Here is a 19,817-nt window from a genome sequence, read left to right as displayed (position 1 = left end):
CCAGCTCCAAAACATCCCTCCTGAGGACTGGCGACCAGAACTGGACAGAATACTCCAGATGTGGTCGGACCAGAGTTTTATAAAGTGGAAGGATTATAGTCTTATCTCTGGAATACATCCCTTTCTTTATGCATGCTAATATTCTGCTGGCTTTGGCAGCTGCCGCTTGACATTGCATGCTATTGCCTAATCTTTCATCAACCAAGACTCCCAGACCTTTTTCCATTTTTGATTCCCCCAAGGGTTCCCCCCCTAACGTGTATTGTGATTTATGTTTTTAGTCCCCAAGTGCAAAACCTTACACTTCTCCACATTAAACCTAATTTGCCATGTCGTTACATAGTTACATAGTGAGGTTGAAAAAAGACATCAGTCCATCCAGTTCAACCTATGATGTGTGTGTGTGTTTGCTTTTAACCGTACATTGTATACCCCTGTATGTTGTGGTCTTTAAGGTGTCCATCTAATAGTTTTTTGAAACTATCAATGCTCCCTGCTGATACGACTGCTTGTGGAAGAGAATTCCACATCCTTACCGCTCTTACAGTGAAGAACCTCTTACGCACTTTAAGGTTAAACCGCCTTTCCTCAAGTTTTAGTGAGTGGCCACGTGTCTTATTGTATCTCCTCTCTCTGAATAGTTTGTTCCTTATGCTAGGGTCGCCAGTACAGTATTTGTACATTGATATCATATCCCCCCTCAATCGTCTCTTCTCCAGAGAGAATAGGTTCAGTGCTTGTAGTCTTTCCTCATAGCTGATGTCCTCCAGTCCCCTAATTATTTTTGTTGCCCTTCTCTGGACTTTCTCCAGTTCCAGCACATCCTTCCTGAGGACCGGTGCCCAGAACTGGACAGCATACTCCAGATGTGGCCGGACCAGAGTCTTGTAGAGTGGGAGAATAATCTCTTTATTTCTGGAGTGAATCCCCTTTTTTATACAACCCAGTATTCTGTTGGCTTTGCTTGCGGCGGCTTGGCATTGCATGCCACTGCCAAGCCTGTTGTCTACCAGTACCCCCAGGTCCCTTTCCATCCTAGACTCACCCAGAGGTTCCCCCCTAGTGAGTAGCTTGCTTTCTGGTTTCTGGCCCCCAAGTGCATTACTTTACATTTTTCAACGTTAAATCTCATCTGCCATGTAGTTGCCCACCCCGCTATTTTGTTCAGGTCCGCTTGCAAGGTTTCCACATCCTGCATAGAAGATATTGGCAAGCCTAATTTAGTATCATCTGCAAATACTGAGATTGTACTAGATATCCCCTCCTCTAGATCATTTATGAATAAATTAAACAGGATTGGTCCCAGGACAGAACCCTGGGGGACCCCACTTTCCACACCCGCCCAATCCGAGTACTCCCCATTAATCACCACCCTCTGTACTCTCCCCTGGACCCAGTTCTCTATCCAGGTACTCAACTTATGGTCCATACCTACCTTCCTTAGTTTGTACAGTAAGCGTTTGTGGGGAACGGTGTCAAAGGCCTTTGCAAAGTCCAGATACACCACATCCACAGGCTTTCCCTTATCTAGGTGGCAGCTCACTTCATCGTAGAAGGTTAATAGATTGGTTTGGCACGAACGATTTTTCATGAATCCATGCTGATTACTACTTATAATACCGTTTTCATTATTAAAAGTCTTGTATGTGGTCCCTTATCATCCCCTGCAAAATTTTGCAGACTACTGATGTTAGGCTGACCGGCCTATAGTTACCCGGGATACATCTCGGCCCCTTTTTAAATATTGCTACCACGTTGGCTTTTTTCCAATCAGCTGGCACCATACCCATCTGTAAACTATCCTTAAAGATCAAGAATAATAGTCTGGCAATCACCTGGCTGAGCTCATTAAGAACCCTCGGGTGCAAGCCATCCGGTCCCGGGGATTTATTTATGTTAAGTTTCTCTAGTTTAGCTCCAAGTCTATCCTCTGTTAGCCATGGCGGCACTTACTGAGGTGTATTATTTAGTTCGGCCTTACAAGCTGGGTTCGTGTAGCCCCCCGATTCCTTTGTGAAGACTGAAGAAAAGAAATTATTTAACACTTCCGCCTTTTCTCTGTCCTCTGTGGCCATTTTTCCTTTGTCATCTTTTATGGGGCCAATGTGCTCTGGCCTCGCTTTCCTACTGTTTATATACTTAAAGAACTTCTTGGGGTTCTTTTTACTCTCCTCCGCTATATGTCTCTCGTGTTCTATTTTAGCCGCCCTGATTTCGTCTTTACATTTCTTATTACACTCTTTGTAGTGCTTAAATGCTGCCCTCAGTCTTGTATTTTTTGAAGGCCTTTTCTTTAGCTCTAATATACATTTTTATGTTGGAGTTTAGCCACCCAGGGTTTAATTTTGCTCTTTTAAATTTATTTCCCTTTGGAATGCACTGGTCAATCCCCTTGTTAAGTATGCTCTTGAAGCACTCCCATTTTTCCTCCGTGTTCTTTGTTCCCAGGGTTCTATCCCATTTGATATTTTCTAGCAGCGAGCGCAGTTTAGGGAAATTGGCTCTTTTGAAATTCAGTGTCCTTATATTACCCTTGTGTTTCCTATTACTGTAATTAATACTGAAACCAATTGACCTATGGTCACTGTTCCCTAAGTTGTCCCGTATTTCTATATCCGTGAGCAGGTCCCGGGCTCACTCCGTTATTTTGTCCAGGTCATTCTGTAGGATATCTGCTTCATGCTGTGCAGTTATTGCCCTGCCCAATTTTGTGTCATCTGCAAAAACAGATATTGAACTACTTATCCCGTCCTCAATGCGGTTTATGAATAAATTGAACAAGGTTGGTCCCAGGACTGAGCCTTGGGGGACCCCGCTTACCACCTCTATCCTTTTACAATGTGGGAATCCCAGATTCAGACAACCCTCCATGCTTCAACACCTGGACAGTCTGGAGCCACTAGAATGACCGGATCCCTTCGCAGGAGACTCAGCAGAAGTTTCAGCAGGGGAAAGGTGTATATCAGAAGATACTGGCCCCAAGGAGACACCAATGCGTCTGACGTCAGCCAGAGGATCCCGAGACCTTGCCACAATTCTCAGTACCTTCTTGTTGAGATGAAAGGCCATCAAATCCATCTTGGGAGTTCACCACCAGAGACGCAGCTGAACCTTAGAATGCCAGCTACCTGCCGAGCCGCCAATACACTTCTTGTGCCCCATTGGTGATTGACATATGCCATGGCTGTGGCATTGTCCGATTAAATCCTTACCTGGCACTCCTGAAGGCGATTTGTCCAATGAGCCAGACAAATCTTATCGGCTGAAGTTCCAGTATATTGATCGGTAGTCTTGACTCCCCAGGGTCCAGACCCCTTGAGCACATCTGTGCCCAAAACGCCTCCCCACCCGGACCGGCTGGCAACCGCGGGAACCACCATCCAGGGGGAAGGAAGAATATGCCCCGTCTAAGCGCCAGAATGAAAAGCCACTATATCAGGGACCCTCTTGAATCTTGTCTCAACAGGATCAGATTAATTAGAGACTGTGGATCCCTGTCCAACTTGGCAAGAATCTACCTTTGCTCAAGTGGAACTGTGCAAATGGAACTGCCTCAAAAAAGGTAGACACCATCAGGCACAGCACCCGCATGCAAGTCCTGAAAGAAGACCGACTGCTGAACAACAGAGGCCGAGTCATATCCTGCAGCTTTGGAGGAGTTTTATTTTTTTTTAATCTCCCCTGGAAAAAAACACCCTGGCTGGAGCGGAGTCCAGAGTCAGACCCAGATAGTCCAAATTAGTGGACAGAACCAGAGCAGATTTTAGAAAGTTCAATTTCCAACGAACTCCTACAGAGTCTGCACAGTAATTTCCAGGTTGTCCTTTAGAGCTGTCGGATAGAAGATAGTCTAGGTACCCAGTACCAAAATCCCCCGCTGCCGCTCCAATGCCAACACCTGGGCCAACAATTGTGTATACCCGAGGAGGTGAGGCGAGACCAAAGGGTAATACCATGAATTGATCGTGCACCTCACCCACGGCAAGTGGAGGAAATGCTGATGACTGATATATATTGGAATATAAAAGTAAGCATCCTTTGATGTGAGGATGCCACTACTGTACGAATGGAGTCCATTTGGAACTTCTTTACCCACACAAGTGGTTCAAAGCCTCGAGATCCAGGATTGGACGTACCTTGCCTCCTTCGTGGAAACTGTAAACGGGGTTGACTGGAAACCTTAAAAAACATTTCGATTTTGGAACCAGGACAATCACTCCATCACTCCATGCAGTCAAAAGACTTGCACCGCCCCACAGAGACACCGCAAACGGTCTGGGGACAAATGCAGATTGGAAGAAAAGAACCTCACTGGAGGATAAGACTGAAACTCAATCTTGTAGCCAGACCGGATCAGCTCGTGGACCCACCTGTCTTGAATCAGGGTAGTCCATGGGTCCGGAAAGAAGCAAAGATGTCCCCCCACGTCAGACATAGGCGAGGGCTGCCCTTGAGGCAGAAGAGGGCTTGTCTGCAGGTCTGGAAGAACCCACTCTCTGTGACGAGAATTCTCAACCCTAAAGTTGCCCGCACCGATACAATCAGTGCATCCACCAGCGCCATTTCATGCACGGCTGCAATAGAAGAGGAATGATCCTCACTATCAGAGCACTCGAAGTGCGTGGACGCAGACCCAGTAGGGTCGTTACGTACTAAGCTCACCCGAAACATAATCAGGATTGTTATATAGCCACAAAACAGGCAGGCGAGGGTCGCTAACTGCGATCCCGCCGACCCAGGGCCCACGAAAGGACCACCTAATGGACCATCCAAAAAAAAAAGTAAGACCCACGGTGACCCTAGAGGGGCTGGGGAGAAGAAATAGGAGAAGGAAGAGAACCTGGGGGTCCCACCGTCCCAGGGAGGGGCCCACGTCCACTCCAAAACCCTCAAGGGGGAAATGGGGGGACAACTACTTACCATACCGTGGAACCAAATGGGCACCGCTCCAGACAGATCCCCCCTCCACCAGAATGGGGCTGCTGTCGGCCAGGAGGAATGCTGCAACTCAGGCCCCCGACCAGGTCGTATGCTTCCTTGCAAGACGTTTAACTCACAGGCCAGCCCCTGTCCACGGTGGGGCTATGTCGCGGCCGCCCTAGCGCGGAGCTGAGGCCTGCGCACGCTCGCTGGTCAGACTAGGGAGACCTTAAGGATCTAGAATATGCAGTCTGTCGCCCAGTACAGCAGTTGACTGTAGTTCTCACAGAAACAGAAAATGAGGGGAAATAATTCAAGTTAGACTTACCGGTAACTTGTTTTCCAATAGTCTTTCAGGACAGCACCTTAGAGAGATGGCTCCTCCCTCTCCTCATCAGGAAACACCCCATCCACCAGATTTTAAAAGGAGGCTTCTCCCACCATTCATCAGTTTGTAGAAGAGTACCTCCGGCCCATGCTGGAACACATAAACAGATATGGTTAATCACAGCAATACATTTTATACAATAGGGCGGGATCCTCCTGCTGTCCTGAAAGACTATTGGAAAACAAGTTACCGGTAAGTCTAACTTGAATTTTCCCTAAAACGTCTTTCAGGACAGCACCTTAGAGAGGATTATCGAGACTTACTCAATTTAGGGAGGGACCACAGCTTGCAGGACCTTTCTGCCAAAAGCCTGATCTTCAGCTGCCAAAAGGTCCAACCTATAGTGTCTTGCAAATGTAAAGTAGCTTGACCACGTAGCCGCTTTGCAGATCTGATCTGGAGTGGCACCAGCTTTCTCTGCCCATGTAGTGGCTAACGCTCTAGTAGAGTGAGCTCTGATCCCCTGTGGGGGAGACAATTTCATTTGGGAGTAAGCCTCTGAAATGGCGGATCTGAGCCATCTGGCTATTGATCCTTTTGATGCCTGGCGACCTTTTTTGTTGCCAGAGAAAAGAACAAAAAGAGAGTTTGATGATCTAAACTCTTTAGTAACCTCCAAGTAGTGTATAAGAACCCTTCTTACATCTAGGTAGTGAAAGCTTTCTTCCTTATCTCCTGATGGATTAGGGCAGAAGGTAGGTAACACAATTTCTTGTGAGCGGTTTCTCGTTGAAGCTAATTTTGGGAGAAACCCTGGATCCGTCTTGAGAATTATCCTGTCTGGATATATGGACAAGAAAGGTTCGATAGCTGATAAAGCATGTAATTCACTGATTCTTCTTGCTGATGTTATTGCCACCAAGAAGACCGTCTTGAGGGTAAGGTTTTTTAGTGTAACCGTTTCTAGTGGTTCAAAAGGTTCCTTTGTGAAGGCCTGAAGGACCACCGACAAGTCCCATTTGGGGAAGCTTCTGACAGGCACTGGTCTGGAGCGGGTAAGGGCCCTGAAGAATCTGATGATTAAAGATTCTGAAGAAATGGGCCTTTCCAAGAATACCCCCAGGGCTGTAACTTGTACCTTGAGGGTACTTACTGCCAAACCTTTTCCTGCGCCCTCCTGTAGGAACTCCAAAATTGAAGTAATACTGTTCAATTTTTGATCTTTCGATTCACACCAGGTATTATATGTCTTCCAAACTTTTGCATATATATTCCTTGTGACTTTTTTCCTACTGGAAAGTAGAGTAGCAATTAATGCGTCTGAAAATCCTTTCCTTTTCAGCAGTTGCTCCTCAGATACCAGGCGGTGAGCTTTAGCTTTTCCACTTCTGGATGATAGACTGGACCTTGAAGCAGTAGGTCTTGACGAAGAGGGAGCTGAAAAGCAGGTTTGACTGATAGTTGAAGGACAGTCGAAAACCAAACCCTTTTGGGCCAATAAGGTGTGATCAGGATCACTGAGGCTCTTTCCATTTGGATTTTTCTCAATACCAACGGAATGAGCTGGAAGGGGGGGGAAGGCATACCCCAACCTGAACCTCCAGGGATGTGCCAGGGAATCTACTCCCAGAGAGTTGTCGTTTCTGTGGAGTGAGAAGTAAAGTGGAAGTTTTGCGTTTTCTTTCGTTGCAAACAGATCCACCTTTGGCTTTCCCCAAGTCTTGGTTATCAACATGAAGACTTCTGGGTTCAAGCTCCATTCTGCTTCTCGGATCTTCTGCCTGCTTAAATAATCCGCCACACTGTTTAGTGTACCTTTTAGGTGGATTGCTGACAAGGAAAGTAACTGCCTTTCCGCCCATTGCAGAATTTCCGTTGCCAAAAGCTGTAGGGTTTTGCTTCTTGTGCCCCCTTGCTTGTTTAGATATGCCACTGTAGTGGCGTTGTCTGAAAGGACTTGAACATGAGTCCCCTGAAGATTTTGAGAGAAGGCAGTTAGGGCTAGGCCGACTGCCTTTAATTCCTTCCAATTTGAGGATTTTCTTGTCTCGGTCTGAGACCAAACCCCCTGTGCCAGGTTTTGGTTCCAGTGGGCTCCCCACCCCCACCTGCTGGCATCCGTTGTTAACCTCTGGTCTGCCGGGAAGGACCAGGCCAAACCCTGAGACAAGGTTATCCGATTTCTCCACCACCAAAGGGACCTCTTGACCTTGGTGGGGATTTTTACCTTTAAGTCCAAAGTCTCTGGATTGTGATCCCAGATTCTGAGGAGGAAATATTGGAGTGGTCGAAAATGCAGCCTTGCCCATTGGACAGCTGGAATTGATGCAGTCAGGTTTCCAAGGACTGACATGATCTCTCTGATCGACCACCACTGATTTGTTTGTAGCCTTGCTACCAAATTCTGTATTTTGACCTGTTTGTCTTCTGGTAGGAAGATTCTTTGTTCCACAGAGCATAACTGAAACCCTAGGAACTGAACCCGCTGAGCCGGTGTGAGATTCGATTTCTTGATGTTCACTATCCATCCCAGAGCTTCTAGATGACCTCTTGCCTTGTGCAGGTCCTCTTGAAGTTTTTCCTTTGACGGGGCAAAGAAAAGCAGGTCGTCCAGGTAAGGCACCACAGAGATTCCCTGAAGGCGGAGGGGAGCTAGACACTCTGCCATTACCTTCGTAAAAATACGAGGGGAGGATGATAGCCCGAAAGGGAGTGCTTTGAATTGGATATGGAGCATTTCCTTTCCCAGATTTACTGCCAACCTTAGGAATCTCTGTGAGTGAGGGGCAATAGGGATATGTAGGTAAGCATCCCTTAAGTCGATTGATGCCATGAAGCATCCTTTTGTTAACAGGGTTCTGACTGTAAGAATTGAGTCCATTCGAAACTTTTTGTACAGAACTGACCTGTTTAATGGTTTCAGATTCAGTATAAGACGAAAATCCCCCGATGGTTTCTTTATCAAAAATATGTGGGAATAAAATCCCTGATGTTGTTCCTCCACTGGAACTGGACAGACAACTCCCTGTCGCCTCAGGTCCTTTAACAGGTCCATCATAGCCAGGGCTTTTTCTGCATCTCTTGGGAGGTTTGTGACAAAGAACCTTTCGGGTGGCTTCTCTGAAAACTCTATGTTGTAGCCTTGGGACAGCATACCCAGAATGTATTGATTTTCTGTTATGGCTGCCCAATAGGGGAGGAATTCCCTCAATCTTCCTCCCACCGGCAATGTCTTGTCATTGTGTTTTGTTGGTTGACACAGGAGGATGGAAGAGAACACCTCCTTTCCCTTTGGGTTTTTGTGTCGACCAGTTTCTTCTCTTCTCCTGGGGTCTGCTATTTTGCTGAGCTTTTTGAGGTCGAAAAAGCTTCTTTGCTGCCTGTTTCTTCTTCACAGGAAAAGACTTCTTTTTGTCTGCTGTTCTATCTAGAACAGAGTCTAGCCCAGGCCCGAATAGTAGATCCCCTTGAAAAGGAAGTCCACACAGCTTATTTTTAGAAGCTGTATCTCCAGGCCATGTCTTTAACCAAAGAGCCCTTCTGGCTGAGTTGGATAAAGCTGCAGATCTTGCTGTCATCTTCACTGACTCTGCTGAAGCGTCAGCAATGAAGGCTATGGCCGTGGAGAGCGTGGAAAAGGAATCCAAAATTTCCTGTTTAGGTGAGTCTGCTGTGATGTGTGCTTTTAGCTGGCTAAGCCAGTATTCCAAATTCCTGGACACACAGGTTACTGCCATGGCAGGTTTCAGACTCCCCATGATGGATTGCCAGGATCTCTTAAGTTGCTGGTCCATCTTCTTATCCATGGGATCCCTCAGTATTCCCATGTCTTCAAATGCTAGGTCTGTTGACCTAGAAACCTGGGAGAAGGCTGCATCAATCTTTGGCATCTTATTCCAGGGAGCTCCTGGGTCCTCATCAAAAGGAAATCGCCTTTTAAAGGCTTTAGGGAAGAAGGTTTTCTTTTCCGGATCAGTCCACTCATGTTTAATTGCATCTGAGATGGTCTGATGCACTGGGAAGATACGGCCCTTAGGCTCTTCCAAGCCTGCATACATTTTGTCATGTAGGGACAGTTCCTTCTTTTCCTCCTCTAGACCCAGGGTGATGTAAACTGCCCTCAGGAGACCATCCACTTGCTCTAAGGATAGTTTGTATTTAGTGAGCCTGCTTTGTGCCCCTCCCTCCTCTTCTTCCTCTGAATCCTCCTTGGAATGTGAGGGGGAATTATCTCCTTGGGTGGAAGGAACCCCTTCTGTCCCCACCGAAGGAAGCAATTGTGAACCCTGAGAGGACAGTGAGGCTGATGGCTGACTCAGGGCAGGGTCCTGTAGGGATGACCGAAAAGATTGGATGGTAGCATCCAATTCCTTCCTTACAGATGCGACTAAATCGCCACAAACTGTAGATGCTTCTTCCTTTACTAGAGCATCAATACATCCCTGGCAAAGTGTCTTTTTCCAACTTTCCGACAACTTTGCTTTGCATGAAGGACACTTTCTCTTGAAAACAGTTTCAGAGCTTTTAGCCTGGAAGACATGAATGGGAAAACATACACATGCTTCTTAAAAGTCAGCCTGATTCTCAGGGCCACCAAAGGTGCACAGAAAGACATTTAAAGGGAAGTCCCATGTGCCCTGACAGGCCCCCAGCCACCGGGGGGAAAGATAAAAGGGATGGAGAGAGACCCCACAGTAAGATAGGCCATATAAAGATACCCCTTACCTGGGCCTTACTGGTGCCTGTGCCTGTCCCACTCGCTGAAGAAGCTTCCATCGCTTGGCAGCGGTATCACCCGTGGCTTCGGTACCGGTTCCGGAGACCAAAGCGCACCTGCACTGGACCGGATCCGGAATAAGGCACCAGCTTGCTCCTCCCTTCTTCCTCTGCGTCCGGCGGAAATGACGCCATACGCCCCCTGCAGAACGCTGCCCTTTCCGGAACCTCACTTCCGGTCCGGACGAGCGTCACTCGATCCGGAGAAATGGCGGCAAATTTGAAAAAAAAAGGCGGCGGACCTAAGAAAAATCGTTCCGCTCCTCCAAGATGCCTTCCCAGGGCTGTGCTCTGCGGGGTCTTGACTCAGCCTAGAGCACTGAAGAGGAAGAAGGAGCCCATGCACTGCAGTCGGTCGCGTGAATGGGAGAAGCAATCGTCTCCAAAAAAGGGTAGGTGGACGTAGGAAGCCCGGTCTCTCAGGATAGCACCTTAAGAGCCCAGCTCCCCACAGAGGTGTTCCTCGGCCGGAGGAAACACAAAAACTGATGAATGGTGGGAGAAGCCTCCTTTTAAAATCTGGTGGATGGGGTGTTTCCTGATGAGGAGAGGGAGGAGCCATCTCTCTAAGGTGCTGTCCTGAAAGACGTTTTAGGGAAAAATTCCATTTAAAAAGGAAAAAAATTCAAGGGCCAAAGATCCCAGCATGAACTAGGTCCTTACTCCTGACTAGGCAGAAAAAAACTGAATGCCTATAGCAGGAAGTGGGAGTATACCCCTTGGGACTACCCCATAGGCGTGCTAAAGCTTTTTCCTGCCTAGTGTCCTACTCCTGTTTGGGGGCAGCATAAGCCAATGGTCAAGAAGATTCAGGAGCTGTGTCTGTCATTGAACGAAAGAGAAATTATTTTTATGCCTCAGTTACTATACTTCCTGCAGGACACACCAGTAGTTATACCATTAAGCATCTTTCAGGAGTTAAACTCTATTTTTAGGCAACTGTTATGGCACAAAACAGTACACCTGCAAAGACCTAAAGATGCTGGGGGGGAGATGGCGATGCCTAACCCTTGGCTGTATTACCTAGCAGCGGAACTACAGCATGTCTGTAAGGGTCTGCCTGATGCCCAGCTCTGGTTCACATAGACATATCCGAGAATCATCCTTGTGTATCATATTATATAAGACTGGGGTGCTCGATATTCCTACTGGTTTGGAGGCTGCAGCCTTTGCTAAATCCCACCACCTTTTTCCCACCTATGCCCTTATTCAAAAAGAATGGAATAAGGCTAAACAGCTCACTGGTTTTACCTGGTACAGCCCTATATGGCAAAATAATCACTATTCAGACTGGCCAAAATAAAACAAGCCCCAAGATGGCGTAAATGGGGAATAACTCACCATCATATATGGGTCTTTATACTCCTTTGAGGAACTCAAGTGCAATGTTTTTCTTGATAAAAGAAAAAGGAATTGGCAGCACTCCAGGTTGAGTCAAAATCCAGATTTATATTCACATAATCGGATTGTACAGATATCAATATATATATTCACTATTCCTTGTATTTTTGTATATTTTTTGTGCATTTTTTTGCGCTTTTATTCTCATTTTATAATTGACACATATTATTAAACAATGGTAATTTTATCCATATCTTTAATCACAATACATTTAATTTTCACACATAGTTTATACATATATAGATTTTATCAGATTTTTTGCATTTATATATTTTTTCATACACATTTGTGTCACAGCATTCACATTTGATTTTTCACTGGTTTCACATAGATGTTTTATGGGTCTATCAGTGTCCTCGGTAATTAGGAAAATGGTTTACCCCTTATTTGCATCACCTGTTTTTTAATTGATGATTGGATTTTTGTGTGTGTATATATTGAGATGTTATATCCATTTTTCTTTGTAATGATTAAGCACACAGTCAGTGTGTGAAACGCGTCTACCTTGTCACGATTGTCATATTTGGATGTCCAGTCAATAAATCTGGATTTTGACTCAACCTGGAGTGCTGCCAATTCCTTTTATCAAGTTTTCACGGAGGCGAGCCGGGGCATGCACCTGTGTGAGTCATCAGGCAATTACACCACCTTGAGCAGTGAGTCCTTGTCTGTTCAATTGCAATGTTTTTCTTGCCTAGGTCTATGCTCTTCTACTACATCCAGCTCAAACGTGCTGTAACAGAACAGGGCTCAGTGGTAGAATGGCAAAAGTCCAACACCTGTGTTTAACATAGCCAATAGGACTTCTACCAAGGGGTTCACATTCAGGTGCTATGCAATGATACAAAATAATTTTTTAACCTAATTTCCTTTAAAAGGTGGGAGAGAGATGGGAGAGTGATCTTGGCCCCTTTGTTGAAGATCAATGGGAGGAGGCATTGCAGGCTGTGTCCCAATGCTCATGCAACACCGAGACTTCTGCAAGGGCTCATTTAATTCCGGTATCCTAGACTCTCCATGTATATTTGATTCACTTAACTTGGAGGTGCCCCAAACTACATCTCTATCGGATGAGAGAAATGACCACCATTAGTACGGTGTTTCAGGCCTCCATACCGCTCGACCGAGAGAGGTGGTAACTATAAAGCTTTTCGAAGCCCAAAAAGTAATATTTAGAAACTGGAAGTCTACTGACCCCCCTTCCCATATGCAATGGCTACAATGTATGAGTGAAACTCTTCGAATAGGGACATACATTAGCACTGGGGCCATCTCCGTAGCTTTGACAACATATGGGGCACGTGGCTGGACACCCCAGGCAAGCACGGTGGAACTAGATGGATAGACTTCTTATTGGCTAGGTTGGATTCACCTAACGTATATAAATGTATGCTAGGCAAGTAGTGTCAAAGGTGGGAAACGCATTTTCGAAGGTCTTTTTTGAGGCATTTCTTGCAATACTTTGATCTTTCGATTTTGTATTTTTGCTTGTCTTACTGCCTTACAGTATCTCACAAAATGGAGTACACCCACTCACATTAACTACTTTATCTCTGTGGATGTGGGGTTAACACAGTAGCAGCCATGAGCTAAATTTTTGTTTTTCTTTATCCTGCTCCCCACTGTCCTGTAAAAGTGATCTGAGCAGCTATAGAACCACCCAATCACTTTTACAGTGCAGACAGTGTGCCCCCCACCACAACCAAATTTCGCTGTGTGCAATAAAATTAATTTTAGTATATTTTTTTCCTGAAATTATAGATTTGATAAACTGTTACACAAATATTGTGTACAATTTAAAAAAAAATGAAACCACTATATTTTTTATTCTGCCTTCAGAAAAAATATAAATGTTCTTGGTTTTTAAGTAAGTTTATAGGCAACAATGCAGATTTCAATATGTGCATGCGCTAGAGGGAAACCATTTAAAAAATATGTAAAAAACATTAATTTAGGACTTTAGTATATAGAGCAAAGTATTATAGTATTAAAGCTTAACTCCAAGTAGATATAAAATACATAAATGCACTTCTTTAAATGTACTTATTAAATGCAGATAGTGTAAGTACCACAATTTTAATTGCTTAAGGCCTCGTGCAATCCCCTATACAGTGGTATTCAGACTGGAATAGGGAGAGGCAGGGCTAGGACAAATGGGGTGCACTGCATGCAAATCTCCTGACAGAGAAGCTGTTGATAGGAGGAGAAGCAGCCAGTCGGCAGGCTAGAGGTGGAGAAATGACACCACTATATTACGTCTACAGTCTATATTAAAATGAAGGGGGGGGGGGGGGGTTATTGAGACTTATAGACATAAGAGCCTCCATCCCTGTATGCATCAAATCAAAAAGACAATTAAAGTTGTGACTTTATATGAGGTGTGACCACCTCAAAGTCCCAACTTTAATTGTCTTTATGCTTTGACGTCTACAGTCTACGTACAGCTGCCTGTGCTGTACTGCATGGCTGTTCAATTCTCAAGACTGGATGGATGAAAACACTTGGCATGTAAACCAACCCTGCTATAAGTAGTTCAACTGTAATTCAGCTGTTTGTCTGGAGATTAGATTGAAGAAGAAAAAATGACCGAGTGTTTGAGAGAGAAAGAGATACCTGGATTTAAAGGATAATAAGGCAGGCCTCCACCACAGGCTTCATCCTCTGTTTTTACCACAACGACAACATAGAAACCCCCTTTGTTAAAATCCTTTTTCTGGAAGGGGATGAGAGGATAACAATGAGGCATGCGCTTTTAAAATGGGAGAAACAAAGCAGCAGCCTACAGCATACTGACAAACTGTAACAAAGCACAAACGCACAAGGGACACCAACACAAAACATCCAGTACAGCCATATCACATACATTGATCATTTACATTAAAGTGATGTCATGTCAAATATGATGATGGTTAACATCAGCATATAAAGATCATGTCATGTTTCATACATTGATAGGGAACATTAGTAAAAATCTAACCAGTTTAAACAAAAAACAGACAATTTTTGACAGAGGTTTTAGTTAACTATACCTTAAGCTATATAGAGAAACAGATAATGGATTAAACAAATTAGATATTGTTTAAATAAGAAAAAAACACTGACATTCAAACTTGTATAAATAGGGAAAGGGAGTTAAGACAGTATGGAATTAAAATGCAAAGTTCAGTCACCTGCACTGTGATAGCAGCTTTTTTGGTCATCGTCTGATACATGCCAGTGAAAGCCACATTATTATCAAGGTCATACACTGGGCACTGCAAGAAAAAGGCAACAACATTTGCAAATTAAAAAGCCATTAACATTGGGAAGCCCCCAAAGAGTCACCAAAATATGTTCTAGATGGTTAGAGTAGCAGGCCACCCTGAGAGAGGCTTGATTACAAGGAGACCATCAGGGTGCAGGGTTGGATCTGATCATTTTGCAGCAGCAGGGTGGGAACCGTATAAGCTTACACTCAGATAATGGAAATGGAACAGTGGTCAAAGGCACACTAGGGGAACTGCTGTCTGGATTAGGGATGTTTTTTTAGAAGAAATAAATTATGCACTCCAAGGGTTTTGTTGTCTTTTTTTTTTGTAAAATATTTTTATGTATGACCAAGGTATTGCCATACATGTACAAACAATAATCGAATTATACAAAAAGAATAAAAATACTATGATTTTGAATTAGAATCTGGAACTTTATGCTGAGCTGTATGCGTGCTCTGTTGCGCTGCATAGTTGGCTGGCTATTGTTACATAAGGAAATGTGTACACAGTAAGAAATGGACTGTTCAGCTGTTCTACTGCTTGCCAATGTTATATGTATGGAAAATAAAAACTTTAAAAAAAAAAATGCTATTACAGGTAAACTTTCAGCTAAATACCAACTGCTCTTCAACTTCACATACGGGTCACAGCTACACATACAGTATAAATATTAATTGTTTAGTCTGTTAAAGCTGTCCCAGGTCATATTGCTTTAAGGACACCTTTCTTTTTAAAGGAATGATCTAATATGCCCTCAACCAATCAGCTTGTTGTTGTGTGTACCCACCAGAATATCTTGAACGGAGATGACAGAACAGGGGAAGGCCCCCGGAGAAGAAACCTTTACAATCACAGAGTCCACATCCGCAGGAAACACATATTTAAAATACTGCAAAGAAACCAAAGTAAAGGGGTGAGGAGAAGCAAAAAATATGTCCAATAAAATTAAAGTTTCAACTTTTACTTCATGAAATGATACTGAAAGCTCTCATAATGTATATTGTGTTCTATATTTGTTTTGAAGGGGAACAGACACATTTCTTCTAGTTCAAGAGGTCCTTAATATGCTATATCCCACTGAGCTGGAATACATAGGCTATCTATATACTTACATGTATCTTTATTGCAGAAAGTTCATTAAAAACCCACTATAAACTACTACTCAAAGATTAATCACCTTTATTTACAAATAAGGTTAAGGGCTCTTTCACACGGTTCACCTCCGCAGGCGGATCCGTGCTGCTCAGCGGGGGATCGATCCGCGATCCCCGCTAAGCCGGCGAAGGACAGCTCCGTCTCCGCTTGCAGTGCAGAGAGAGAGATGTCACAGCCCCCGCTGCTCTCTATGGGGGATCGGATTAGAGCAGACCGCCTGTCCGCTCTCAATTGATCCGATACCTGAACGGATGGAAAAATAGAGTTTCCATCCGTCCAGATTTCACGGACAGGATCGGATACGGGTGTCAGCGGAGGTGTCTCCGCTGACATCCACTGCCCCATAGAGCTGCATGGAGGATCCGATCAGATCTGCCTAAAAAAACTGACAGGCGGATCTGATCAGACCGCCCGTGTGAAAGAGCCCTAACTGTGATGAGAGATGCTACATTGTTGTGTCCATTTATAGAATCTGATGTCAAATACTTCAAATGTGTTGTAAAAAAAGGTGTCAGCCATCAGCTAATTGTGCTTTAAACATAATGCTGTACAAATCAGGAACCATCAAGACCAGGCACCTGCATTGATCTGAATGAAAGCTTTAAAACAAATCTTAAAATAAAACCTTGCTGGGATATGCTCACAGGCAATGTGAGCAGCTGAAAAAAATATCAATGCACAAATTATAGGTTTGATAAGTAAAGTAATACTACTATGTTTTTTGATCTGGAGGTTAAAGGGAAAAGGTCTGTTATGGGTCAATTTTATCTGCTACTTAACACGCAACACATTACTAAAGGATTCCCATAGCATTATGGCTTAGCTAAAGAGACTGCACAACAGAACCGCTTGCTTTAGGGCACGATTTGTCTTAATGATAGGTCAGACTGGCTGTCCAAGAAGAGTCAATGAGATGTGTAACCAACAGACTTCTCTCATCAGAGCCTTTAAAAGAAGGAACCCAAAGTTTCCCCATGCTGGTTTAAAAGCATAGAGGCAGTGGGGGAACTGCAAAGATAAAGCACTGTATGCTTTACAAAGGTAGGGCTCCTGTTACATTACATCATTAATACCGCATCTGGAGTATTCTGTCCAGTTCTGGTCGCCAGTCCTCAGGAGAGAGGTGTTGGAGCTGGAGAGAGTCCAGAGAAGGGCAACTAAACTGATTAGGGGGTTGGAGGACCTTAACTATGAAGAGCGGCTGCAATCGCTCGATTTATTCTCCCTGGAGAAGAGACGTCTGAGGGGGGACATGATAGCAATTTATAAATATCTTAATGGGGATCTCAGCTTAGAAAAAAAACTGTTCATTCGAAGGAATTGCATGAGGACTCGAGGGCATACAATGCAATTAGAGGAGAAGCGTTCGAGGAGGGTTCTTTACTGTTAGGGCTACAAGATTGTGGAATTCTCTACCACAAGAGGTGGTTTCTGCGGGTAGTATGGTGGCTTTCAAAAGACTCTTAGACTTACATCTCAAGGATCAGGACATTAAGGGCTATGTGAGAAGATTACAGCCACGCACACCTACACAGGTTGAACTGGATGGACTGTTGTCTTTATTCAACCTCACCTACTATGTAACTATATGCAGATGAAATTGTATACAGAAATATAATTAACAGATCTAAAAAACAACCAACACAAAAAACAGTATACTATTTCCTTTTAGCAACTAACAGATGACAATGATTCAAATCAACCTGAGCCAATTAACTAGCAGGCAGCCATCCTCGAGCTACTGAAATACAATACACAAACAATAGGGAGAGCCTGTCTCTGACATTGAAGTTCAATACACATTATCATAAATGTACACTAAAGCCATTTGAAGCAATCCAAACCATTAAGTATCTGTCTTTCACTCCCAGTGACGGGGAGTACCGTCACAGTACCTACATGTATAATAACATAACTTGCCAAATACCACAGGAGCCCCACAGAGCTCTCGTACACAAACAAACTTCAGGAATTGAAGCCCATCTATCACACCTCATTATTGGCTTGGGATGATGTCAGCTATAGTGATTGACTAATAGTAAGTGGCAAGTAAAAGCAGGGCCAAGCACGATTTCAGTTTTTGAGGTCTTTGTTTTCGTATTAAAGCATCCAGGGCTTTGGGATACCCAGGGAAATCTACAAAGTGTGAGCATTTTTAAGTGCTTATTTTAAAATGTCTGTAGTACACAAAGATCTCCTGGCATTGTTATTGAAGAGGGTTGCCTCCTAGTAAATCTTGATGGGTAGGTACATTCACTATAGCATGGGGCACTTAACATTTCTGTTCTGAAGGGGTACAGGTTTCATTACAGCACCAATGTCTATATTGAAGTACATGGCAGCTAGGTGCAAAAATCTTTGGTATGCATTTATAGGAAACCCATCTAACTTTTTAATTGAACACTGGCACATAAAGGGCAAATCACATTGTTTTAAATGGTGCCTGTTCACATCAATGCAGTGCAGCACAATTTTGGAAAAGGCTCCCTGTGCCACTTTGATGCAATTCTAGGCCCATAGAACATGAAAACAAATATCCAAGTTGCATCACATAATCACACTAAAAGGGAGATAAAAAAATCTGATCACAGCATTGTGAACCCAGCAGCTAGCTGTGTATATAAACATACCAGGTATTTGACTGCTTTATGTTTATATTGTCAAATTTCATTTTAACTGCATTTTCTCCAGTTATGCCTGTGCTGCTAAGAAGCAGTACATTCATCTTCTTTTCAACTATACATCTCTCATGTGGTCACCAGAACAAGGAAGGCATACAGAAAAACAGAAACCAGTCACCATACACATTAAACTGTACAATGTTTGTACAATCAACTTTAGATTTATCACAATTATGTAATAGGAGGACCTATATGTATTTAATCTATCCAATCAGTTTGTATCCAATCAGGCAGGCCCTTGCATTTTATAGTTGGCAGATTGTACAAATGGATAGTAATATGTGCAGTGACCTTAAAGGAGGAGAACTATATTTTTTAATGTATTTACCTACTCAGGTAAATAAGTGCATACAGCACTTGGTCCCATTCTGAGTGTCTCCTTTGTTCCCTAAAAACATCTTTAGAATAGGATTGTATGCAGATGAACTCATTTTGTATCTACAGGATGCCTCTGGGTGATTAAGTGCTACAATGCAAATCATTGACCTGTTCGGTACATACTTAGGCCTAAAAATGAATTGCCAAAAGTCTTCTTATTTGTACCTGAGGTCAGAGAGGCATCAGAGACTTTTTGGAATATTAATTACATTATCTTCGTCTGAGGCATTAAAGGCTAATATGGACCCCTGATGCGAGTGGTTAGGAATAAACTTATTACGTGGGATAAACTATCAGTAGCAGGCAGAATTAACCTTGTTAAAATGATCCTTTTACCGAAGTGTCTATATGTATCTTTCCGCATGCCAGCCAGTACCAGTGCCCAAGTCCTACTTTAAAACCTTGGACACCCTGTTTAGCTACTTTATATGGGCAAAGGCCTAAAGTGGAAGCTAGTATGGCACTTCCGAATATGTACTATTATTTTTTAGCAGGACAATTACGACACTTAACTGACTGGTTGTCACCCGTTTCACCTACGGTCACATTTAGCGCATGTCCTTAAATTGAATAATCTGTTAATAGCTTTGGAAGCACCAAAGACAGTCCTAGAAAAAGTACACTTGCCGATTTTGAATTTGGCTAGAGCGGTGTGGAGAGAGGCTAAGCGAGTTGTAGGATTTAAGGAAATTGAGGTTACACTCCCTACTTGGCACAATCCTATGTTTCCTCATCTGCTACATTTCACAGACTACTCTTTCTGGGAACAAAAATGTTTAAATACCCTAGAGGATATCTAAAATGGCACTGTTATTTCATCTTTTGTTGAATTGCAGCAGAAAATTGACCTCCCACATACAAACTTTTACAAATACCTTCAATTTAGGCACGCATTGCATGCCAAGTTTGGGACTAATGTCTCAAATT

At 43.7% G+C, this 19,817-nt stretch overlaps 1 protein-coding gene across 1 annotated transcript in view; it reads right to left on the bottom strand.

Annotated features, from left to right (window-relative positions):
• SIDT2 (SID1 transmembrane family member 2) overlaps positions 1-19,817 on the bottom strand; it is a 178,141-nt gene that overhangs the window by 118,632 nt on the left and 39,692 nt on the right. Inside the window, exons 5-7 of the mRNA XM_082273437.1 lie at positions 15,464-15,565; positions 14,596-14,679; positions 14,039-14,138 (exon numbers count right to left, since the gene is read on the bottom strand). Coding sequence (XP_082129563.1) covers positions 14,039-14,138; positions 14,596-14,679; positions 15,464-15,565 — 286 coding nt within the window. The remainder of the gene's footprint in view (positions 1-14,038; positions 14,139-14,595; positions 14,680-15,463; positions 15,566-19,817) is intronic.

Source organism: Pelophylax lessonae, assembly GCF_965119305.1.
Source record: "Pelophylax lessonae genome assembly, chromosome: 12".
NCBI lineage: Eukaryota > Metazoa > Chordata > Amphibia > Anura > Ranidae > Pelophylax > Pelophylax lessonae.
The sequence above is the reverse complement of the archived record's forward strand: the minus strand, read 5'-3'. Positions and strand labels throughout refer to the sequence as shown.